Here is a 25,978-nt window from a genome sequence, read left to right on the forward strand (position 1 = left end):
TGATCAATTAAAATATATTATTTCCATTAAAATCACATTCATGTGAAGTGAGGAGCGCCCATATTTTTGGGGACATGTTCTCATGTCTGTGAAAAATGAAATAAATGTATTACAAGATGTATTTATATCAGCGAGATGACATCTTACGTCATCATTTACTACGCTAAACAAACATTAAAGTCCATAGACTTGGCTGCCATATGACAATTTCAGAAAGCCATGCATTGAAAATAATTGTTAAAGGGTAAACTGCAGCCTGTTATTTGACCTAGTGTTACTGTCTACTGGCAGAACGAATGAGGGCAAGTGTCACTGAAGTATGCCACTAGCCTAGTTCATTGCGAATATGCAGCCACACGCAACTGTCAAGTCACATGACAGGAAAGACAAACACCACCATCTCAGCTATTCTTGCAGATACATATTGTACAAATAGCATTCAGTCTCCTCCACTCTGGCTTACATGTCAATACTTACCATGTAATCACAGGTGGGGCTGAAAGCGTTTGTCCCGCACACATACATTGTGCTGTCATTCAGTGTATGCAGGGTCCTAATGTAGTTACGGCATTCCACCTGCAAAGGGATACAGCAGGTTGAATGCAGAGGCCCAGGGTTTGTTAGTTCAGCCACGAACATAAAACATGCACAGAAAGACATGCATGTTGGAGACCCCTGGTCAAGGTTGTGTGTATTGCATTTCTTTTATCATGCCTTTATTTGGACATGCGGTACAGTAACAGACTGCAAGCAAAGGAACTTCAAAGACTCTGTGTACAAAAGGGGGGTTTAAAAAGATACTCCCAAATAAATGATTTACAAATGTACCAAGATAAATTGCATGGGGAGTATATCGTTTTAACTTAACAAAAAGGCTGTATAATCCTTACACTACAAGAATGACTAGACGCATGTTGGGGTGTGTGTGTAAACTTTGTTTTTGGGTAAATTATTTCACAAACCTCAGCATGTTTTCCCTTGTATGTGCACTCCCTCTGTTTCTCCTCGGTAACTCGCCAATAAACCTGCCATAAACAGAAGACAGGCTTCTTGTCAAAGCATGCTGAATTAGCATCACAACCCATAGCTAGAGGACAGCCTAGCTGTCACCTGTTTGTTGAATATGCTGTTTGCCTATTAACATATAGGGCTAACAACAAGGCCAGTTAATGCAAAAATGGAGTGTATACTATATACGCTAAGGGCATGTGGTCGCAACGGGTTCCTAACGCCAAATAAAATGGGTTCAGATTTATGCCAAGTCTCCTGAGGAGGAACAAAACACGATATACCCCAGCGGGTTTCCCAAACTTTTCCATGCCACCATGGCCCCCGAAATATCCATAGCCTCTGGCTGCAAAATGGTTTAAAATAAAAGAGAAGAAAATAGCAAAAGCAGCTTGTAGATCGAGCTTGTAGATAAAGAGTTGTGCCATCTCGCTTCACTCCATCAGCCCACAAACATAAATTTGACATAATAATCCGACCTAATCTGACTGATTATTTCAACATAATCTGTCAGACATTTTGTCATTTCTGGAAACAGACAGTGTACAAAGTGTCTGCTATTTCTTTCCATTAATTAATTGCCATCTGGTCGTGTTTGTTGTCGCTAAAGAGTTTTATATGTGTAATGACGGATGAGACGCTACACTAGATTGTTATTCTCTGACGTCGTGTCGTGAACAGCAAAGAGGGACTATACAGATGGCATGTACTGTAAATGGTAAATGGTGCATTTATATAGCGCCTTTATCCAAGGCTCATATGCAAGAGGATTATCGCACAGCCAACCTTTCTTTAATACAGTATACAATTACAGGCTACTTCATCAATGGTTCTCAAACTTTTAAATTTCAAGGTGTGTCAGACCAGACCATTCACGCAAAATATAGGCCAAACGCCCTGTACAGTGTGTGTGTGTGTGTGTGTGTGCGCGCACAGCATTTCCTCAGAAAATTGTCCATGAATATGTATCACATATCATGATACAGCAACATTTGTGGACCCATGTTGTCAGATATGTTTAATGACGATGACAACTGACGAGTCCTATGAGACCACTGTGCAAATTCTTTATGCTAATTTGTACTGATCACCATTGGCTAATTTGTTATAAAGGGGGATGATATAACTGAGAAGATTGTTTTACCCAATACAGTCCTTTGTCACCATCTCATTGTTTCAACCTTGTGTCCCTTTGCGCATATAATATCATTATAGGCGACACAATATCTTGATTTGCAGGCGTGTAGCAAATGTGTACGAGGAGTAGCAAAAATTGTCCTTCATTATAGCATTTTCTACTAAACACAATGTAGTCAGGCATGGACTGTACACTGTAGGTGATGTTTGGTCTTAATGTCTAACACACATATCTTCATCACATGACTAGGTTATAGGACAAAATCGTTAGGAGACTAGGAGTAGTAGCAAAAAGGTTGGAAAGCCTGTCAAGTGGAAATGAGCGTGGAAACGAAGTAATTTTGTACAAAATGGGCCACTCCTGCAAACTTTGGAAGCCAATCAGGATGAAATATGAAAAATCTGAAACATTTGCCTTGATCACATGACTACAGAGATCATGTGTACCGATTTGCATCGGTAGGGGAAATATAAAAAAATGTATTTGGCAGAAATCGGCCGATATGAAATCTTTGAGGCAAAGATTCTGTTCTGGCCTCCACACACACACGAAAACATAGTCTCTGCCACACCTCGGCCTGGCAGAGACGAATATGGCAGATCTACAAATGTATAGGGCTTAAGTGTTTAACAATAAATTGTTCTGTGGCATGTTGTAATGCTGTTGTACAGGCCATGGTGGGTAACATATTCCACTTACTGCAGCTTTTTTATCAGTAATGTTGTTGATATTCAGGGCGTATATTGCTTCTCTGGCCCCAAGAAGCAGCACACCCAAATCCTCTCTCATGAGCATGGTGGAGTAGTTCCAGACCCCCTCCTCTCTGAATATCTTCAACTCGTCTAAAAAGAGGAGATGAATCAGATGCGTTAACATTAACAACACGGTAGGTTTGTGTGTATCTATTCCCTGCGATGCCAATATGCCGCTGAGAGTGAGGGAGGGGTACTTACCCTGGTAGACAACTGTCTTTCGTGGAATGCAGTAGTGAGCGTAGGACAGGGGAAGAAGCAATCCACACAGAATGCTCAAGGCATACAAAGGAGACATGGCTTAGAGTCCAGATGTGTCAGAGTGTGGGCGAGCTTCACAGTCCTGCTCTGACACCAGACCACAATACATCCAATCAGCTGGTTGATTGACGATTTAGTGCAGAAGTGCTGACTGACTGGCTAACTGTTGGCCTTTTCACACAGCAGTGATATCACTGCATTGGATATGTATATACCACTCTGGTTCATGCCTCTTCATATGAAGTGTGTCAAAAAAATTCATGAATATGTAACCAGGTTAATCCCCTGACACAGGTCAGCTCGGTTCAGTCCAATTTGGTTGAGCAAATTGGAAAAGCACAGTGGGAACTAGGTAGGGATCCTGCTTGGCTGTTGGCTATGTTGGTGTTAGCCTCCAACACAGTGTTAAAGAGCTGCTGTGGTCTTCTCTTGAAGGTGGTAAAGCCATGCTGCCACAGTTACCGGCTAAAGATGCTGGAGGAGAGGTTTCTGTAAGAAATACAAACACACAACAACAGAGGATGAGATGCGAGGACCAGAGAGCAACAAAGTGACACAAGTAATTTAGACAGTGGCAATTTGATGGCACTGTGCATTGTGTGCAACAGACCTTTTAGATTGCTTCCTGATTTTTGAAGAGTACATTTATCAAATCATGCTGATGATGGGGCAGCTGGCTATTGTTTCATATCCGCTTATCAACAGATAAACCTCACAACATATGTCACGCACGCACACACAAAAACTTCTGCAGTGAGCTTCACTCAGGAAACCAGTGTCTAGATGTCAAATCCAGTAATGAGTATACTTCTGCTCAGATCTACCACACATCCCAAACTCACTTCCTTCCCCACACTCTCTCTCTCTTCCTGCCCTCATCCCTGGTGAGGACCTGCTTCCTTCAGGCTCAGTGGGATACACGCAGCTGATAGGAGGTGCTCAAGTTTGGGCATGCAGATAGACTGTGTTGATAATACATGACTTCAACCCACCCCCACAGGATTTAGTCTAAATTGAGACTTAGCACACTGTGGGCTTAGAATCACTCTGTTGTGGCTTGAATCTCCCCGTTATAACTATACTGGAGCTTGGCACCATTCATTCATAATACAGCGAGCACACGCACAATAACCCAGAAGGTTTGCGTGTGATGAGACTCGGAACATAAAACACTACTCCAGGATAGTCACAGCAGTACACAAACATATGCAACCCCCATCACCAGTATTCAACCGTTATTCACAAGTCAGAAGGAAATGTGTATGCAGCGTGAGCTTCATCGTCCACAGAGTGCTTACCTGTTGTCTAGGAGTGCCCCCCAGATACACAACACCCAACTGTTGTCCCAGAGAGAGCTCAGCCGCTCCTCCAACTACCTTTTAGAAAACGGTCCCAATTTTCTCAAACTACCGTCTCCACCTAACTGTCATGCTCCTTCCTTGTTGTTAACCTGACACGGCGGGACGAGCCAGTACATGTAAGGAGCTGCTCATCTGTTGTCACAGTGGAGATGTTTTACATACTCTACTCCTCAGGCTCTTGGGAAGGGGGTGGGGCAGGGCGGGGGCTGCCGTAGCTATAGGTTGAGTACTACAGCTGGTTGGGATGACTGGAGGTTGTTATTCATGGTGTTTGACAGATTGTTTGAAACTGCGTCGACAGGCAGGTATTTCTACAATAATAGCACGGAACACTGCAGTTGCCCCTCTTGTTTTTAACTCCTGCGTTTTCCTAGGCTCACGCTTGCATGCGTATATGTGTAATGTGCTGCTGGCGAGCCATAGCTGAGAGGTTTTACTGGGCATATAGGGTCTGGTTTCAGTGGTTTAGTAGTTACTAGTGCAGTTAAAAGTGACATTTCCCTTGATGAGCTTTTGAACACTTTTGCACTCTGAAGTTCTCTTTGTTTCGATTCTAACCACAATTGAAAAGCCAGGCCTTTTCGTAATCACATGTGACCTGACGAGGAACAAAGTTGCACAGTCTGTAAACTTTTACAACCGCGTTCTGTTAAGAGCAGAGGTTCTCAGTTCTCACTCTGCTTTCTCTTGAGGACGTAATGTCGTTCCCGCTCTGTGGACACTATATCTTTGATGTGCTTTTACTTTGAAATAACACCTACAACACCGCAAACATGATACATCCACACACAGAGGCAGACAGACAATCTCTCGCACTATAACCTGCACAAGCATCAATGCATGCACCCACATGCATGCACAGGCGCGCACACATGCCTGTGCACACACACAACACACACAAAATTATGTCATTAGCCTTCCAGGGTTAATCCAGTGGCTTTCTTTGAGACCATGCTTGTGTGTAGCTACAATTTGACACCTTAGTTTAAATAACAATCCTTATCCCTATGCATTGATTGCATTCCGAAGATATACGAAGTATGTGAAAAACACAACTGGGTGAAATCCGATGTTATTTTGAGTTATAGCTAGCAAAACTAGCCTAAGCATAGGCCATTAATACATCCCCAAAGTTCAAGTTATACAAGAATTTGTATAATTTGAATTTGTATAATTCTTATGTGCTTTTATTATATACGGTAATGCTTTATTTAAAATTGGACAATCTTCCTCAATTTTAGGTTATATTTATGCAGAAATATAGAACATTGAAAGTGCCTAGTATATTTGTGCCTATAGTCAGACACATTTTCAGTTTTATGATGAACATTTTAAAAAGCCCCTGTTTAGGCCTACACTTGCGTCTCTTAAAAGGCAACTTGTGGTTTCTACTTTCTACCAGCTGGGCGCAAATAGCCATGACAACACTGTTTGGCTGTCAACAAAATGCCAAAATACAAATTACAACTCATAAATTAACATTAACTAATTATTAATCTTCACTGGTATTCAAAAAATAGCGGAAAAGAAGAACAAGTATCCATCTATTCACAATAGTCCACAAGCATAAAACATCAATAGTCCACCAAGCATAAGACATAGTCCACCAAGCATAAAACATCACAAAATTAATATTAACCACACTGTTATTTTTCTTTGTTAAAAACATTGTGTTGAAATATTCTGATAGTAATCATTGCTATCTAGAGTTTACAGGGGTCTCTCCAGAGACCCCTGTAAGACCAGCTGCATACAATACAAAACTAGAAATGCACTCTGTCGAGCTGCCAACTTGCACATTGCACACAAGTAGGCCATGTATGGCCTACTTGTGCGCAAGAAGAGCGTGCCATGAAGTGCGCTCACCACTGCGGGTACGACTGCTGTCCTAAAGCTCTGCTGCTGTCTAGGTTTGAAATACAGCAGTGGTCAGAGGTCCCTCATTGCCCGGTGGAGTACACCGACATACACACATACCCCCTATTGACCTTATACCAATTTTGAAACATACTTTAGTTATGTCATCGAGAAGAGTGGTTTCTCATTGGCTGGTGGAATGTACAGACTTATATACCCAGCCGATCGTTGTTCATGTTCCCCGATTGGTCGAGCGACGCCACCAACATACACTTGGTCCCTGATTGGCCAAGCGACGCCACCGACATACGCAGCCGATTACAGTACGTGCTCTGCTTGCGCAAGTAACAACAATTGCACAAGTAACAAGACACCCGGTGACATGTACATATACAGCCCTAACATAATTCGTCATTTAGGCCTATACATCACCTTCTAGCATTAATAGACATCACCCCAGCCAACATACCTAGTGCACCAAGAGCAACACCTTTTCACCACCTCAAAACCTTGTACCCCGCTGTCTGCCCTCCGTGAGGAGTCCATTGAGGAGTGTTAATTGACAGAGGGACAAATGAGTGCCTGAACTTATCATAGCTCCATACAGGGACCCTATATATCACCTACCCGACAGCAGTAATTCTTACTGAGGGCAAATGGGCGGTGTCAGACACAATTTTCTCTTAGCCTGCCTAAGGGTGGACTATTTAAAAATTACTTGGGGAGCTTATGGTGGGTGTAGACATGATACCCATAATCTTCCCTGCCCTTTTGACCAATCTAAAGATCCCAGATTTATTCTTTACTGTTTTGTGTCCTAACCAGCTGGTACTACCATATCCTATGATGGTCTCACTCTCTAAACATCTCTGTAAAAGATCTAAACATACAACTCAGTTCCAGGTCAGGATACCAATTTAATCCAAAAAGGAGATAAACCTCATACAGGATACAGGACAAACAAGTGAAATGGCAAGTGATGAAATAAAATAAATTAGCAGAACATTTTGGGATTGGAATACTATATAACTGAAGCTGATGAAGAATGGGTACTCTGGGTACTCTTGATTAGATTAAATTTGTAATCCAGCTGAAAATGTATTTTCAGGGAGACTCCTTAACACTCAATATCAATATCAGAATATATTTTTATACCCCAAAGAAAGGTGTTTTAAACAATAAATATCTTTTACACCACCTTTAAGCTCATGAACCAACAATATTGTTGTGTTAAAAATACAAAAACATGCACAGACAAGCACATATGTGTCATTGATACGAGTCATTAATGACCAAATCAATAAAGGCGTATTAAAAGTGACAAACCCAAACCGACTTTGTGTGTGACTGCCCCGTCTATTATGTGTGAGTCCCTCTTCAGTAACTGGTTAACCAGAGGGGTGGAATGAGGCGAAAAGTAACTGGCTACTAACCATTTGGCTTATTAGCTGGCCGGCTATAGTAACTACTAGCTAGCTGGCTGGCTGACTAGTAGCTACTCATTTTTCAGTTTTACATATTGCCAATCTGACCAGCTTACTGGCAGATAAGAGCTGTTGAATGGCTGTGGTACAGTCAGTGTTCCATCAGCATGGGGCCTGAACAGGAAACCAGCTGTGGGAGGGTGTTCACCTCTGACACTCGTTGTGTCACTGACGCTGTTGTGAAATATACGCTGGAAAACACACCCCAGTTCAGCAGCAGGTTATGTTTTTACTAGCTCAGATCACTAAAATAAATCATTCTTTTATCTCAACAATAATAGTTTGCCATCTTTTGTTTTGACTTGGCAAGAGATTTCTAATTAGCTGTAATAATAAAAGAAGCGTACAAATAACCTGCTGTGTTTATGGTTCTTAAGCCGACTGGGGTCGACGACTAGGTACTTTATCCAATTAACTACTAATAGGCCAGGAATTCTGAGAGCAGATAACAAATATCTGCTCTGACAAATCATCATCATCTGTAGCATGTGCAATATAAGAACACACACACACACACACGCGCGCACACACACACACAGGCAAGTCTATGCAGGATCAGGAACACAAAGGGAAAGATTTTACACCCCAAAAACTCCTTCTGGGTAGTGACATGTTCACTGACAGATTGGAAACACCCAAATGGAAACAGGACGGTGTTCGGAAAAACACATTCACATAGGCTGGGCAATATTGATATTATATCAATATCAAGATGCTTGCTTAAAAATATTGATATTTGGCCCAACCCTAATTCTCAATTACACACAACTGAAATGATTGCGACTGAGTCATTCAACTAGGTAAAGCTAATTCAATAGCCACTCAAGAGTACTGGTGTTATTTGTCCTGGTGTGTCAGGAACAGGTACGGAGACAAGGAAGTGATATCATTATTTATTATGACACAAATGCTTTAACATTAGAATTCAATGTATGTGAGATCTCTATAAACTGAACACACAAGCTACAAGCTTCACCAGGAGGGATATAAAACACCTTTATGGTTATTTAATGTGTTCAATTGTACAAAAGACAGAAATGTCCAAAACCGTAAGCCTAATATGTTACTTCTGTGTAGTGTATACAAGCCTTGAAAAATAATTATGAAAAAGGTCAATTAAATAATGTCTCAACAAAAAGTTTTCTTTCAATAATCCAATATGACCATCAAAGCCCACATAAAAATATTACATTATAAAAACACTTCTACATCAGTGTGCTCATATAGCATAAGGAACACCCGATCTAAATAAATCTCTTGCCAGATTTATGCACACGAGTGTAGCTAACACGAACTGTATACTGACACCATCTGAGATCACTGGGGGCAAGTATATCATGTGTGGCCTTGCACTGAGTGGTGTACATTGACATTGACACCATGTGACCCTGCAGAGCAAGTGTAATCCAGCTAAAATTGTCCAGTTCTCCGGTCAAACAGACACCACTTGGCAGTTGGCATTATGAAAGTTATGCATCATGTGTTATTCCAGTGGTTCTCAAGCTTTTCAGGCCGTGACCCCTAAAATAATTATATATGAAGTTGAACTGGGGACCCCCAAAAATAATCATATATTTGAACTGGGGTCCACCTATCCTGACAAACACTTTGTAAGAGTTGAGGCATTACATGTCTGACTTGGTTCCACAGATAAATATTGTGAAAATAGCAGATCTACAAGCTTTCTTTGCGTTCTACAATTATGTAGAACGCACAATTTCACACTTTTTGCCCCTTTCTTATATTATTTGACAATTTGGCCAATGTTTGACTAGTTATAGTCAGACTATAGTTTGTTGATTACTTTTGTTTTGATGCTTAATGTTCTTTTTTCCAATTACATTTCTTCTTGTTTTTCTTTTTAGGTATTAGTACTTAAATTATCACTTCACTGTCATCTGAGGACACCACCAAACCTGAACCACAGGTTGAGAACCACAGACAGTGCTATTCCACCATAACATTACTGCAGGATAGGGGTTAACATTATCACACAAAGCAATGCTTATAGTGACCAAAATTGTACATTCAGTTACACTGAATCAAAAACAAACTAAAATAAATAAATATCTAAATATTTTAGTGGACTAGTACGTTTTTATGTTACACTAAATGATTGTTTCAAAGAATATAAAAAATCTTACCCTCCCATTTCTGAAGTAGCCTACTTTTCGTTGGTTCTCTCAGTAGCACTACTCTGTACAACAACCTGCCCTGATAGTTGTTTTTCGAATTAAAACCAAGTCATATGGTCGGTTATTTCACAAAAATAGTTACCACATTTTGCTCCTTTAACTTTAGCACAATCAGCAGTCTTCTTACCACTACTTGGTAAACCCATGGTGGTGTATGCGTTTAGTGGAAGTTAAAGTATAGTATACCTTTAACATTGAAGTAGTAGCAGGCTAACATTGGAGTAACATTGGAGTGCCCAATATGTAGTTAGGCTAGTAGTACACACGCATGGTTAAGAACTTGGCTGCTATTAATAGAGTGGGATAGCCTGTAATCTAAGATAAGAGCCCACTGGGAACGTATGGGACGGGTACATAACGTTACTATAGCCTGGCCACCTACAGCCTAGCCTACTCCATAATTACCATAAAGCTTCATGCAAAAGCCGCACTTGCGCTGAGTCTGACCCCTTTTAACAGACAAAGTGAAGTGACCAGAATAATATCACATGTAAAAGATCAGATTTACTTACCACGTGTTCTGCATTGGAGGGTTCTGAATCTGATCTGCACTGAAGGTCTACATTAGAGATTGTTTGAGGTTGTTTAGTGTCGTGACTAGAGGGTCCGAGCAGGGATTGCACGCTCTGTGCTGCTCCACCTGTAACGTTCGCCTCAGATCCTCCTCCTGCTGGGAACGCTAATCGCGATCCGTACGGCTTCACGAGTTGTAGGCAGTACCTGCATGGTCACGTGACGTTTGTTTGTCTATGATTTCGAATTCCCTGTGTTATGATGGTGGTGGAGGGTGTGCTTCACAAGAAAGGGCTACCCTTAACCCTTCACACTGAATGCAATTACTACTATGATCATGGGATGTCAGGGTTTGAGATAGAAAATGTGTCCAGAAAATGAGAAGCAAAGTGTTTTTAATTATACATCAATATGCTTTACAAATAATATCTACATTGGCTGGCTAAATTCACCATGCTTCACTTTTACTTAACGACTAAAGATAGGTATGTTTCAGTTGAAACTATAATAGTAAACAATCTTATATAAAAGTCACAAAATCAAACTGCTGAAAGACAAGTTGCATTGACTCTCTTTAGTTTTAACTGCAATCCATGGTCTGCAAACAAGCAATATGCCATCTAGTGGAAGAAAATGGACATAGGCCTACAGTACAAGAAAGGAAAGGTTAGTCAACTCTAACACATTAACCCTGGTCAAATCATGTATTAAGGTGTGTGTGTGTGTGTGTGTGTGTGTGTGTGTGTGTGTGTGTGTGTGTGTGTGTGTGTGTGTGTGTGTGTGTGTGTGTGTGTGTGTGTGTGTGTGTGTGTGTGTGTGTGTGTGTGTGTGTGCGTGCGTGCGTGCGTGCGTGCGTGCGTGCGTGCGTGCGTGTGTGTGTGTGTGTGTGAATGGGCACACACACATAGCAAAAATAACTGATCTACAAGCTCACAACCTGTCACATTGTGATGCGTATGGCATTTAAATAACATTTGTACTTGCTTCAGGCTGGAGTTCAGGGCTACAGTGAGGGGTTCAGGGTCATGGACAAAATGGCTTGTGAACGAGCTCACTCTGCCACCTGTTTATGGCTTTAGGCTCCATTTGGCCTCTTGTCTACTGGAGGGGCAAGAGGTCTGACGGTTTTTAGAAGGAGGAATGGTCTTCAAAGTGTCCAACTGCATCCCAGGACGTGGAGAAGGCTGTCTGTTGGTATACCGTAAGCCCACTGGATGTGTATTTGCATAGATAGGACTTTCTATGACAAGAATTAAATAAAAGGAAAAAAGAAAATTTAATTAATAAAAGCAGACAGTTACATGTTATATAACAATTAAATGTAACATTATATTATTTATCTTGCCTCCATTATAAAAACTAATAATGTATGCTATTGCTATTAATGCTATTTGTTTAAAATTGGTTTTCATCTTTTAAACACTTAAACCATAGTACCCAAGGCTCTATTCTAGGTATGATATTATTTACCTCTACACCAAATCTCTCTCCTATAGATCTACAAGCTCATAACCTCAGAGACCACAGGTGTTTCATTTTCACAAACTCACAGCATGTCACAATGCAAATCATTGTGAGATTGCTATTTTCCCCTATTGTTCGCCCTCAGAATAGGGATGCTAGTGCTCATGTGGTTAATATTGATGTATTTATTTATGAAACACAGTTTAATCTCAAATTAATTGAAACTAAATCGATGAAACGAGTAAAAACAAGATAGAATAAATAGAACAAAACAATTTAAAAGGATACAAAAAAAGGACATCTAAAAAAGGAGATTTTAAGAAGTGATTTGAAAAAAAAAGAATAGTTATAACTAACTGCACATTCAGCACATAAGACATAAGTAATCCCACATGATGTCCATGAATCTATACTATGGGGTTGTACGAGTCTGCAAAGAGTACAGAAGTAAGCCTTTCCTCTAACCACACACAGTCATATAATATTATGTGCCCTACATCTAACCTACTCATGCTGTGCTGTCAAACCACAACACCACTTGTTGTCTCACTATCAGCCATGAGCTGCATGGGCACATTTTCAGAGAAATTATAATCTTCTCCCCCACTCTTTTTCTTACTCTAACTTTCTTACTCTCCTCACTCGCTTTCGCACATTATGAATAATAGGCCATTCAATGTGGCCTCCACCCGCTAATCGGCCAGGACTATTGCCTATAACATGATTCTACACTTACAGCTTTGCATGCATATGAAATCAAACTTTCTTTTCACTCTATCTCTCTTTGTTTTATTTATTTTATTTGATGTGTGTTGACACACATCTGGAGATTTGTTACCTGATCAAGTCTTTTTTTGGGGGGCCTTTTTGCCTTTATTGATAAATAAAGCTAGGCTGGCCAGGGCCGACCATTAAGAGCAAAAATAAATATATACCTCTGTTTCTGCGTCGCCGACGCAGTCTTCTCAGAAAAACACAGAGGATGGCTAAAAGTGCAACCAGGACAAGACTTGATGCCCCCAATATTACCCAGAACCTCCAGTCATAGAGCCAGAGCCCATCTCCATCTGTGGGATGTGTCATTTCTCTCGTAATTTCTATGGAAAACAGACAACAATATAGCATGACTTACTGACACACGCGCATGCACACACACACACACACACACACAACTTGAACCACCCCTTACCCCTTATCCCTAAACTTATTGGCAATTATTTTTACTATTTAGTATATTGACACGTGAGCTTGTACATCGGCTATTTTGAACTATTTTAAAGGGTTTTTCAAAATTGTAAAAATAATTGTAAAAAGGTTTAGGGATAAGGGTGACTATAGATGCTTTGATCTCTGTATTAACGTTAATCAAGATTGATCACTGAGTTGTGAAATTATTAGGCGTATGCTTTCATTACAAGCCTGTATTAAAGAATGTATGTGTACATATTCACAAACACACCTTGTTTAGTCGTCATTAAAGTTGTACCTTCCATTTCAATCTTTGCTGTTATGGGGAAAGAAGTATTTTCTTGACAAGTGACAAATCACCCATAGGTTTTTAGTTCTGCTTGGGGGGAAAACAGTGTCATAGGACTTAAAAATATATATGTTCATTCAGTCAGAACTATTCTGGGTTTTGTTTTAATAGTCATGATAATGAATAATGATTTACTATATTTGGTTACGTCAAAGCTATGTTAAATCCATCTTTGCCCACTACTAGTATTTGTTACCTTCAGGTGTGCTAATACTATTATCTACTATTATCAGTTATTGGTATCGGTCTTGAGAAGCAGGATGTTAACAATATCGGTTAAAAAAAGTAATGATGATGGACCATGGTGGTCTGCTGGCCCTGCAATATGAGTACTTTTACTTGTAGTACTTTAAGTACATTTTGATGCCAATACTTTTGTACTTTTACTCAAGTACATTTTCAATTCTGTACTTTTAGTTGTAACGGAGTAGTTCTAAATTGCAGTATTAGTACTTTTACTTAAGTAAAACAATTGAGTACTTTTTCCACCACTGTATGCCTATCCGTTGGCCAGGTATAGTAGTGACTCATCACAATCAAAATGGCGAACCCCCCGAATTTTGCATACCAAAGGTGCGAGGTTTGCATGCCCTATTGGCAGTTTGCTTTTAAATTTAGGGTTAAAAAACTAGATTGCAATAAGACCCACATTGACATGGTGCTTACTTAGCAAATGCACTGGGTATGAAATATGTACACATAGTATCATACACACAAATACATACCTATACCTATACCTTGTGTAGGCATCATGACATTGAAATGTGTCGTACCTTCCATTGTGCTATCTGGTGTCATGAGAAATAAATGGTACTTTTAGAAATATTTATGTATTTATAGCAAGCCATAAGAGATGATAAGTACATGAATAATAATTAATTATACTCCGTAACGGCACTACAGCTGTTATTCAGTGAATATACTTACCCAAAATATCTACATGTGTTCCATTGCTGCAGTCTTGAGAAAACCCTGGATACTCTTCTGTGACTTTGCAAAAGTACCATCCACTGTCATTGCGTGCAACATTTGTATGCTTAAATACATCACTCTCCACAGATTTGTCATAGATTTGATGTGTGAGTTTATGAGAGCACTCACAGGTGTTTGATGGTCTATTAGAGTTAGTAAAACACCAGTTCACTGCAACCCTATCAGCAGGTTTAAAAGTGCAGCTTAGAGTGAGGGTTGAACCAAGAGGAACTTGTTCTTTCCTTGGTGGATGAACCACCACAATCAGAGAATTTGGATCTGAATTCACTAAGGCTGATGGAGAGAAGACAGACACACAGACAGATAGACAGACAGAATTAAATACGTTATAGTGGTATTTAATATTGCATTAGATGCTAGAAACAATATGCAATAAAAAATATATATATATATATATTGCTATTACAAATTATCTCGCCATTTTCACAACTTTAATAAGATCAAGACACTTGGTCTGCTCAAAACACATGGTTTCAGGCTCAGTGTTTTCAGCCTCTTATGTTGTTTTATGTCATAAATGAAGGTAACAACCTTACCTGTTACTAGTGACAGCAGAATTAACCTCTTTACCCAGTTGCCCATCATGTTAAAGGTGACGTTCTCATATTAAAGACTCATCGTGTCTCTGTTACTTTTTCTCTGTCATCTTGAACGTAGAAAGAGGAAACACTGTGGGTGGGAGGGGGGTTTGTCATTTATACTGTGGAGGAATAGAAGACACTAACAAAGTCAGGTCCGGGTTGGCTATGGTGGGGTGTGCAAAAGCAACTGAATACACGTATAAATGCGCTTCCAAATGCAGGTCCATAAGTGTATGCTTGCGCGCGCGCACACGCACACGCGCACACACACACACACACACACACACACACACACACACACACACACACACACACACACACACGCACACGCACACACACACACACACACACACAAACACACACCTCTATAGGGAGGTCTAGCACAAGCAAGCTGTCTGTCTGATGATTTTACATTGTGCACATCCTGTCAAAAGATAGCTTTTGTAGGTTGACGGCAGATAGACTGGGGTATTCATGAAGGGGCTGACATAATGGGGGGGAGCTCACGCTGTAGTTTAGGACTAGTGCAAGTGGTGGAAGAAGTACTTTTTTACTTGAGTAAATGTATAGCAATGCAACAATGTAGAAAATAAATGCTCTGTTACAAGTACAAGTCCTGTTTTACTAGTATAACTTAAGTAGAACTATAAAAGTATTGGCATGAAAATATATTTAAAGTATTAAAGTAAAAGTACTCATAATACATTTCTGCAAAATCTTTTAAAAAATTGACAAACTTTTTCAAAAATAGCTGACAACAGGCTTGTGAGCTCGGATAGCAAGCTTGCGAGCTTGTATCTACTATTTACAAACAGCCGAAGTATAAAAATTAACATTGTTTTTGTAATAATAACCAAAAAAGCTCAAATAATTGTAAAAAGTACTATGTCACTTACCTGGGCTTATTTGGGGGCATTCCCATATGGGGATGATGTCATAATGAGTGACTGACGGAAAATGAACAATTTCATAGTAAATGCGACCTGTGGTCGCAATAAATGCTTAAATAAGCATAGATCAGCACACAGAATTACAATTAACACATACATCCACCAAAGCATTCCCCATGGCAATTGGCAAATAATAACACAACAAATACAACAAAGATGTGACCCAACTCCAAGGTACACTGGGAAATCCCTTCTCAGCCAATTAACATGGTGTGAAATTAGCCAATTAACAGCAGAGGATCTAATATGTAGGTATACCGGTACTCTCTCTTTTCTCTCTCTCTCTCTCTCTCTCTCTCTCTATGCGTGTGTGTGTGTGTGTGTGTGTGTGTGTGTGTGTGTGTGTGTGTGTGTGTGTGTGTGTGTGCGTGTGTGTGTGTGTGTGTGTGTGTGTGTGTGTGTGTGTGTGTGTGTGTGTGTGTGTGAATAGATTACAACGATTGCACTTATAGTTATACCTTATATTGTGTACTATAAACTAGTTATACTCATAGAGCTATAAAGGTTATACTTCAACAAAAGGTTTTGCTAAAAATGCTTTGTAATGTAATGATGTTTCTCACAGAAACATCATTACCCAGCATCCTCTTCTTCCGCATGCGCACTAACACACTACGGCCCTATAGGCGTTGGTGGAGGAAGAAGATGCAATGCACTCTAGCAGCATCAGTACCAACCCAGCGGTGCAAATAAACACAAACTAAGGGACATTGGAAATACCGATCGTTTTTCTTCTTACTCTGGTACCGGTGCACTGGAGCGGCAAGATGGGAGATCAGAAGGTAAGGCCAGGTCGGGGAACAGGTGTTTCTGATGGTAAATTCTGGTTTCGGGGCGTTGCTGTACAAAGAAAGAAGAGGAGTAGCGGAGGGGACTATATGTGTGGATGGCTTACGGATCTGTTTATTTAAGTAATTACATGTGCTCTTGTTAATTAGGTAATGAATTAAAGAATGACGCCGCTAAATCAGTCCTCGTCTTACAGGAAAATAACAAAATATTTCTATTAGTCCGATGCCGAAGACACACTGCGCCTGCCGGCCTCGATCGAGTGGTCCCAAAATCATATCGATCTTCGAGTCTCACTAAAACGTTGTGCAGGTTCCACAGTCGTATGATAGCTACATCGAATAGATAGATATCTTATACGCCATCGGTGCGACATACTTTATAGGCTGTACTGTTATTGTTTCATCCTGACGTCAGGGCCCTTTGGGCATCCCTCTTGCGTCAAAGGAGCATAAGTTATGCTTCGTACCAAGAAAGACGTTATGGTTATGCTGCATAACCATAACCATAACGTCTTTCTTGGTACAAAGTCTTCACTGTCTTTGGGACAGTTTTATAAACGTTTGTGGAGGTTCAGAGTCAGACTTTTAGCCCATGCAAGGGGTTTGATTCGTATTATGTCGTTTGCCAAGGTTGTTGAGGAAGGTTCTCCTGACCTGGCCGATAGTCTAGGTGGGGCTATTATTAAATTATGAATGTGCATCCATGCCATGGCATGAAGTGTCCTTGATCCCTGAGTAATTGGTACCGGGCGGTACCCCATGTAGTACTAGTAGAACCATTTGTTTTTCATCCATTCCATGAATCCACGGCCATGTATGCCACTACACAATACATTCTAGGAAGTTACAAATATTATGTTTGGCAGTTCAGTAATGGACTGATTTAACCACTCAGGCATATCAGATGCTGAGATGAAGAAAATAACTTTATGCTGCCTACAGGAATCTCTTCGAAAGATCAGCACGACTTTGGCCTTGAAGAATGAGGAGATCACAAACTTCATCTGCACTCTCAAACAGAGCCTAGAGAATTTAGAGGTACATTTAAACAATACACTGATCTGCAAATGTAACTGCAAATCAGCAGTCAAGTAACCATCCAACCAGTCTCCGAACAAATACTTTTTTTTCTATTGTTGACTACAATGTTTGTGTCACACTCACACTAGACAAACTCCGGCCGCGTTCAGGAGGAATTGGATTCTGAATTCATCTCCCTCCACACTGTTCTTGATGAGTTGAAGGAAGGAATGATAACGTGTATCAAAAAGGAGAGAGCCAGCCGAACATATGAGCTACAGGTACATGAAGTCATTAGTGGTTTTATCCTTTACCATATTATTTTGTGTACAGTACATCTTAGCATCAACCACTGTATTCATTCATTGATCAAGTAAATGTTCTCTACAGATGTAGGAACTATACTATTCAAGACACTAGACATATTATGCATACCGGTATTACTATTCTACCGTTACACTATGTTCAAATAGTATTCCAGATGAACATTAAAATTGATATTGGCATACCCCAAAACATCTTACAAATGAATATTTTCATCAAACACAATTTACGTAGTGAGTTTCCTTGCATAATTTCCAAATCAACGTACTGTCCTGACAATTTGTTTTATGCGGTTCCTGCAATTTTTGTACAGTATGTACGAAGACTCCTCAAGGCTGTGACTTTCAAATGATGTAGTTATCTCTACAGCCGCACCAGTGTACACATAATGGTTTTATTGTACTAAAGTGAAGTAGCTTGACTTTTTGGTCTGCTGTACTAAACCCGTGTGTTCTCTTCAGAGTCAGCTGAGTAACTGTTCAAAAGCCTTGGAGAGTTCAGAGGAGCTACTAGAGACGGCTAACCAAACACTCTGCTCCTCAGAGACAGACAGTTTCACACAGGTAACTGGATGGCCATAGCAGCGTTTTATTGCTACACCGTTCCTTTTTGGTGGTCATTGGTCAGTGATGAATTAACTTATGTCACTTCTCATAGCTGATTGAATTGCTTCTTCTAGTGGTGTATTGATTTAACAACACTTGCTTTGTTTGTTTTGAAGTGATAAAAACTTGATGGGCTGCAACTCAGTATATTCTCTTCGTTCCGTATCCCCTCTCTCCTTTCTCTATTTCCTTACCTCCTCTGCTTCTTCTCCAGGCGGCCAAAGACATTAAGGATAGGTATTGTAACTCAGCTGTCCATTTGCTTCCCCTTCCTGTAGCATCCTTTAACCCAGTGCCTCCCAGTTTGAGTACTGGGGACTCTGAGTACTGCTGGTTTTCATTGTATTTGTCTAATCAATGCAATGACGTTAACTGGTAGGGCAGAAAACCAGCAGAACATTGGGCCCCCAGGACTGGGAGTTGAGTGCCACCATTTTAACCCATCAGCCACCTCCTAATGTAGTGTGCATGCATTCCAGCCAACTAGTAGCAGCAGCAGATGCTCCGTTGCATCCTGGTCTTAAACAACGGGCACTATGATTGTTTTATTTTCTGCTCAATCCACATCCACATTTCCCACTGTTCGTAACTGTCTCTCAATGTCTGCATCATCATGTGTCAACCCCTCCTAGAACGAATGCTGTTCCCTCTCTGCCTCAGCCTTGTAATGTAGGTAGATCAGGACAATCAGCTGAGCAGTAGTTACACAGTATAATCCTGAGTGTTAATTTACAAATGGATAATTAACCTTGAGAATTTTACTGTGTAGCAGACTTTACTCAGTGAACTGTATTGTAACGAGCAACTATGGTGACTTCATAGTTCCGACTAATCGGGATGAATAGTGGGATATACTTATTTTTCTGTGTGTGTGTGTGTGTGTGTGTGTGTGTGTGTGTGTGTGTGTGTGTGTGTGTGTGTGTCTCTTTCTTTGTTTGCAGTGTGACAATGGCCCCAGCCTTCCGCCTGTCGCTGAAGGCCAAAGTCAGTGACAACATGAGTCACATGATGGTGGACTTCAGCCAAGAGAGAGAGATGCTACAGGCTATCAAGTTCCTCCCAGGTCTGATGGCACATTAATAAAAGGAATACAGATAGAGATGGAGAGTTTCTAAGTTGTTAATGACAAAAGCACACTCCATAGACAGGGAACCTCGATCGGAACCCATATAAAAATCTACAAAACATAGTGCATCATGGGTAATGTCATATTAACAAAGCAGATACCTCAAAAAACCAAAAGGGTGACAAAAGTCTTGTGCCTGACACACCGTCATCTCCGTTACCTCCTCCAGTGCCGGCCACTCCTGAGATCCAGGTTTCTGAGTGCCAGGTGTGTGACAACACGGTGGCGGTAGTGTGGACCTTACCGGAACCCGACAGCAAGATAGAGCACTACATACTGGAGCACCGACGCACCAACCACGAGGGGCCGCCGCGTCTCAGAGAGGACTACCCCTGGATGGTAGTGGAGGGGATACAGGAAATGGAGCACACGCTCACAGGTAGGAATTAAGAGAGCTTGTCTAGAGAGATATGGATGGGAAACAGCTAACACTGCTAATGACTTTGGTGGCATGTCATCCCCTCGCTTCATCCTCTTTTTTATCTCGTTCTCATAGCCTTAAAAAATGTGTTAGCTACATATTTCTTCTTAGTGGGTGATTGATGATACAGAGACGCATTGATGCAAACAGCGGCTGTGTCCCAGGTCCAGAAAGTGCTTCAGCGCTACTAATGTACTCAACGCTCTTGGTAACAAAACAAAGTACTGACAAGCAATGTAGACTCCATGCATTGTGCTGAAAAGTTGAGACTATTTAAACATTTACACCCATCTTAAACCACTAGAAAAACACAAGATAGCAGTGCACCATAGACAGACCGTATCATAGGGAAACAGTGTTTTTTGTTTTTTTTGCTTAGTACCTTTTTCTAGACAGACGGGGCAATGACGCCCCGTAGTCTTTATGGTGCTTGCTTTCTCATTACACACAAAAAATAATGACCTGATCACTATATGTCATGTTCTATCTTCCAGGGCTGCGATTTGACACCCGCTACATAACGTTCAGAGTAAAGGCATGTAACAAGGCTGTGGCAGGAGAGTTCTCTGAGCCTGTCACGCTTGAGACACATGGTGAGTGCTTTGGACATACATACTAATCTATTTCAGCAGCCAGTAATATGATATAGAGCTGCAAGATTTTGCTACAGAAAACAAGGACATGTCTCAAGAAAAACAAAAGCTCATACTGAATGGAGATCTCATAATCAGAAAATTGTTTGTTTTTGTATGGAAATGTATTTCTGTTAGCACTGTTGCCTCACATGAAGAAGGGTGTGGGTTCAAAGCCTTCATGGCCTTTCTGAGTGGAGTTTAGATATTTTCTCACATGGGTTTCTTCTGGGAGATCTGGTTTCACGTTAAGGCCATACTCCAGTTCTAAGCACTGGCCTTAGAGCAGGAGTTGGTCCAAACTGGTCAAATAGAGTGGACAAATGTCCCCACAGGGATCTATAAAGCTGAACTTAACCTGTGTTCATTTCTTCCTATAGCTTTCCTGTTCAAGCTGGACTCTGGCTCATCCCACCAAAACCTGAAGATAGAGGACATGAGTGTGGAGTGGGACAGCTGTGGTGGAAAGATGCAAGACATCCGCAAAGACAAGAACTGCAGAACCAACTCCCCTATGCACTCCCCAGCCAGGTGAGACTGAATGTAGACAAGTCACATACAGTGTCTTTGACCTGGCCTTGGGGATAAACTGATGTAAAGAGCCCTCTGTAAGATTTAAATAATTACAAATCTTGGTCTTTGTTGACTCAGACTATGTTTTATTATTCCGATTTTTGGTGCGTGTTTGAGGAACTAGCTGTAAAGAAATCAATAAAGACTCAATGTCAACCACTGTCCATATACAGTACAACTAGAAATGCATAGTCAGTAAATTGGATCTAAAGTTACATTATGCAATATTTTATTTATCTCAGTTTTTGCAGAGTTAGACATGAATACCTGCCATCCACTTTATCCCTCAACATAGCTCTGACTTGTCTCTTATCAGGACAGCCCTGATGTCCCCAAAGAGAGCTCCAAGTGCTCGAGTCGGCAGAGACAGGTTTACAGCCGAATCCTATACAGTGCTGGGTGAGTTACAAAATTATACAAATGAGGTCAGGCAGATATGTTCTATAGTGGGTTTACTGGGTTATGTGCATCAGTCAGTGGGCTATCTAACTCTGACATATCACTTGCATCTGACCTTAATTTGGCGGTCCATTTAAGCATGCCACTTTGCTGTTCATTCCTATGTTGTTCTCCTCGCTGTCTCACACCATTGCTGCTGTTGAAATGCATTGCTTTCCTCCTACCACCGTCCCAGTTCCACCTATAGGAGCCTCTGTTGTCCCTTGGAGGATTTGTTTTGCTGTCGGGGAGTTTTGTGCTTCATCTCTCTGCTCTGAAAAGGTTGTCTTCTAATTATGCTGAACAGGGACCAATATATAAAGCACACTGAAACATAATATAACATAAAAAAAACGTAATTCTGAAGTCATCCACTCATGACTTCAATATGACCTCAATTGTTTTTATAGACAGTGACAGTAGAGCGATACAGGAAATTAATGTGGAGAGTAGTAGGGGGGATGACAAATGCTCATATAGCAAATGGTCCAGGCGGCCAGGAACCAAACCGGGGACTCGGGTCGTTGATCAGAGCATTGCATCACCCTTGCGGTATGCACCCTAACCATTCGGCTATACTGATTCCACTTTTAGTACTTAGTAAATCATTTCTCCAACATTCCCTGAAACAGGGTACTGCAGAGGTTAGTTAACACTGTGTCAGTCATTCATATTTATGGACAAACACGTCCTTCACTCTTGTGAATCTCCAGCTGACACCATGATCGACGCGGGCCAGCAGTACTGGGAGGTACGATTCGACAAGGAGAGCAAGGCCTTCGCTGTGGGCGTGGCCCTACGGAGTCTGGGTCGATTTGACCAGCTGGGGAAAAGCAGCGCTTCCTGGTGCATCCATCTGAACAACTGGCTCCAGCAGAGCCTCACAGCAAAGCACAACAACAAGGCACGGACCTTGGACTGTCCAATCCCTGACCGTATAGGTGTCTACTGCAACTATGAAGAAGGTAACCACTGCTCAAACAAAGTATTGAAAGGAAATTAAAGCCGTTTAGAGTTGAAGTGAAGACGGATAAACTTATACTGTATGGAGTCAGTAGACTATAGACTATAGTGCTGAAAGCTTTCTAATGCGTTTGAGAGTGTCTCACAACCAAAAGACCTGCAGGTTCAATATTTCAATGAATAAATTATTCTTTAAAAATCACACCCGTATGAAGTGAGGGGCGTTCTTATCAGCATACATCATCTCAATCCGGCCAATCACAATTTGCGTCCTCACTTTTGTCTTCAATGTTTGCGTTTACACAATGTTTGCTCAAAACTGGCCATTCATTGTCAATGGCATTCAATGTTCGTGTTTGCACAAACACTAAAAACTGGCCATTCATTCAATGTTTGTGTTAGGACAAACACTCAACTGGCCATTCATTATCAATGGCATTCAATGTTTGTGTTAGGACAATGTTTGTGTTTACACAAACCCTCAAAGCTGGACATAGGAGGGACTAGCGCCCCTCAAAAATAAATGAAACCAAAAGTGAAGTTATTTCATCAAAACCAAGCTAAGAATACATTGACTTTGAGTGAACTAACTCAAAGCTTGTAGATCTGGGTGCAGGCATGTGTTCCGACATACCAAGAGTCCGACAGTCATTATTCCGACACCCTACCCAAACACTAACCTAACCCTAACCGCATGCGGACGCCACGCGTGAATGTTATCGGTTAGCTCCGAGTCCTCAAGCAACAGCAGAGCATGTTAGCAGATGCATTTCAAAACATTTACACATAACCAACCGACCAAACCATTGACAATAAACCGAACCGTATGACTCTTAACTCAACGCTGAGTAGCACTTGAATTGAGTAGGAAGGAGTATGATCACCAACACAGAAGTAGGAGTTTGATCATCAAACACAGCAGCAGAGCATGCTGCCACGAAACATTCAAGCACAGGAGGACGTGGAAGTGACATCACTTTTATACTGATCACATGATTGACAGATTACCATGTTTGGTACCTGGGTTACATGTCAATAATTCTCTTCAAAACTCTTCTGTTTTTCTCTCTGCAGGTATTCTGTCCTTCTATAATAGCAAAACCAAGCAGCTGATGCACACCTTCAGAGTCAAGTTCCAGCAGCCAGTAATACCAGCCTTCATGGTGAGAGTTACTCTGTTCTTTTGAGTATAAGAATACCCTTGATATTGACTGGCTATTATGTGCAATCACTGACTGTGTAATAGTCTCAATTGTGTATGGTGAATGTATACATTAAAAGTTATCCGTTGTAGTTTTGACCACTTTGATGAAATTGCACTACAGATAGAAAATAAGAAAATAAGGATAAATGATGAACTACTATCAAGAGCACCACAGCTACAAGAAAAGGACAATGATATCAGAATGTATACTGTTTTACCAGTATCTCCAGGACACAACAGAGCTCACTTCATTTCATTCAAACTGAAATAAATAAATACATTTGAATAGGACCAAATAAAACAATGTTGACACAAATTAAAGTGCTAAAACAAACAATGGCCAGCAGTAGCATGTGCCCTAACAACAAAAGCCAGTAGCAGCTAAGCGGGGTAAGAGGGGAACACTCACGCTCTCTACTGGGAGGAACTAGACATGACCTGCTGGTCAAGTGACTAGGTCACCTGGATTCCCACACAAATGTTTCAGCAGTATGATCACGGATAGTAAATGTTGCTACTAATACTTACATACTTTATTTTCTCTCCCAGTAATGGAGTCTTTTCACTGTGTTGTATCTTAACATCTGAATTATTCCTCAACCCTTATATTTAATAACCCAATTGCTCTGTTCATGTTTATCATTCTTGTGGTTTACCATCTTCCCTCTGCTGCCTCCTGCAGGTGTGGAACGGTACTTTCTCAGTACAGACGGGCCTGCAGGTTCCCAGTGTGATTCAGAGCGGCCAGAGGAAGAACAGCGGTACCAGCAGCTCCAACGCCAGCCTCACCTAGTAGTACCATAACCCCCCCCACACACACACACACACACACACACACTCAGCTGGCACAACAATGGCCCTGCGCTGCTCTGCACAGCCAGTCACCTGCTGCACAACTTTATCTCTGCCCCTGGCTGTGGTCAGAGCCATATCATAAAAGAGCCATATCACTGGCATATTGATTTTAAGGTAGTCCCCAAACACATTGCTGGCGTTGCATGACAAACATTGTCGTGGGAGGTAATACGTAATCGAAATATCCTCCCAGTTCTATGACTCTGGACGTTTGTGATGCCATGGAGAAACGGTCATGGTGCTTTGATCAGATAGTAGCTGCTCACCGCGTATTCATTTAGCTCTGTCCCACTGCTACTAGAGCACGGGTTTATTATGGCGCTGGCCGCTGCTCTCCCACTTCATCTTCACCATACTGTCTGTCACCATGTTGTCACCATAGAGCACCGACGTTTGATGTAATTTACACATCCTACCTGGGTCACGTGTTTTTTCCCCCCGTTCTGAATTCCCATAGACTTGTTTAATATTACCTCAAATAAGAACTGTGTTATAAAAATATAAATATATATATAAAAAAAATATATATATATGAAGCATTAACTGAAGCGCTAGCGTTACCGCTGCCGAATTAGTTACATTTTCGTCAGAAACAGTCTGTCAAATATGAGTGACTGACTATGGTAAACGATACAGAGCCACCTCCCTGACAATATCGCCGGGACAATTTGTTTATTTTTGGACGACAATTCTTATATGAGAAGATTCTAAGATGTTATTCTCCATAGAAAAATTACTTCCGTGACCCAGGGGATGAACAAGTACTTTGGTACTACAGTGTTACAGTCAGCTGCAGGTGGGGGCCGGGGTCATGACCTCTCTCATCTAATTCTGCTCACTCCCTGTGCCTTTGTTCCTACCTAATCTGGCATTCAGTATAAAAGGCCAAATAGAGGGATCCATAGCATATTGCTATGTCAACATTTCAATGC

At 41.0% G+C, this 25,978-nt stretch overlaps 2 protein-coding genes across 2 annotated transcripts in view; one reads left to right on the forward strand and one right to left on the reverse strand.

Annotated features, from left to right (window-relative positions):
• LOC310860681 (semaphorin-4E) overlaps nt 1-10,708 on the reverse strand; it is a 22,875-nt gene extending 12,167 nt beyond the window's left edge. Inside the window, exons 1-5 of the mRNA XM_083767771.1 lie at nt 10,569-10,708; nt 3,100-3,648; nt 2,846-2,988; nt 963-1,025; nt 478-576 (exon numbers count right to left, since the gene is read on the reverse strand). Coding sequence (XP_083623897.1) covers nt 478-576; nt 963-1,025; nt 2,846-2,988; nt 3,100-3,196 — 402 coding nt within the window. The 5' untranslated portion in view covers nt 3,197-3,648; nt 10,569-10,708. The remainder of the gene's footprint in view (nt 1-477; nt 577-962; nt 1,026-2,845; nt 2,989-3,099; nt 3,649-10,568) is intronic.
• Nucleotides 10,709-16,799: 6,091 nt separating this feature from the next.
• On the forward strand, nt 16,800-24,984 carry fsd1 (fibronectin type III and SPRY domain containing 1; the record flags this gene model as incomplete). Its single annotated transcript, XM_083767019.1, has 13 exons — nt 16,800-16,876; nt 17,828-17,923; nt 18,055-18,186; nt 18,691-18,792; nt 19,049-19,071; nt 19,776-19,897; nt 20,130-20,339; nt 20,876-20,974; nt 21,394-21,544; nt 21,903-21,985; nt 22,738-22,989; nt 24,062-24,150; nt 24,874-24,984. Exons 1-13 carry the CDS (start codon nt 16,862-16,864, stop codon nt 24,982-24,984), a joined length of 1,485 nt encoding a protein of 494 aa, XP_083623145.1. The 5' UTR covers nt 16,800-16,861.
• Between the last annotated feature and the right edge of the window lie 994 nt (nt 24,985-25,978).

The sequence above is a fragment of the Protomyctophum parallelum genome, assembly GCF_964188405.1.
Source record: "Protomyctophum parallelum genome assembly, chromosome: 6".
Lineage (NCBI taxonomy): Eukaryota > Metazoa > Chordata > Actinopteri > Myctophiformes > Myctophidae > Protomyctophum > Protomyctophum parallelum.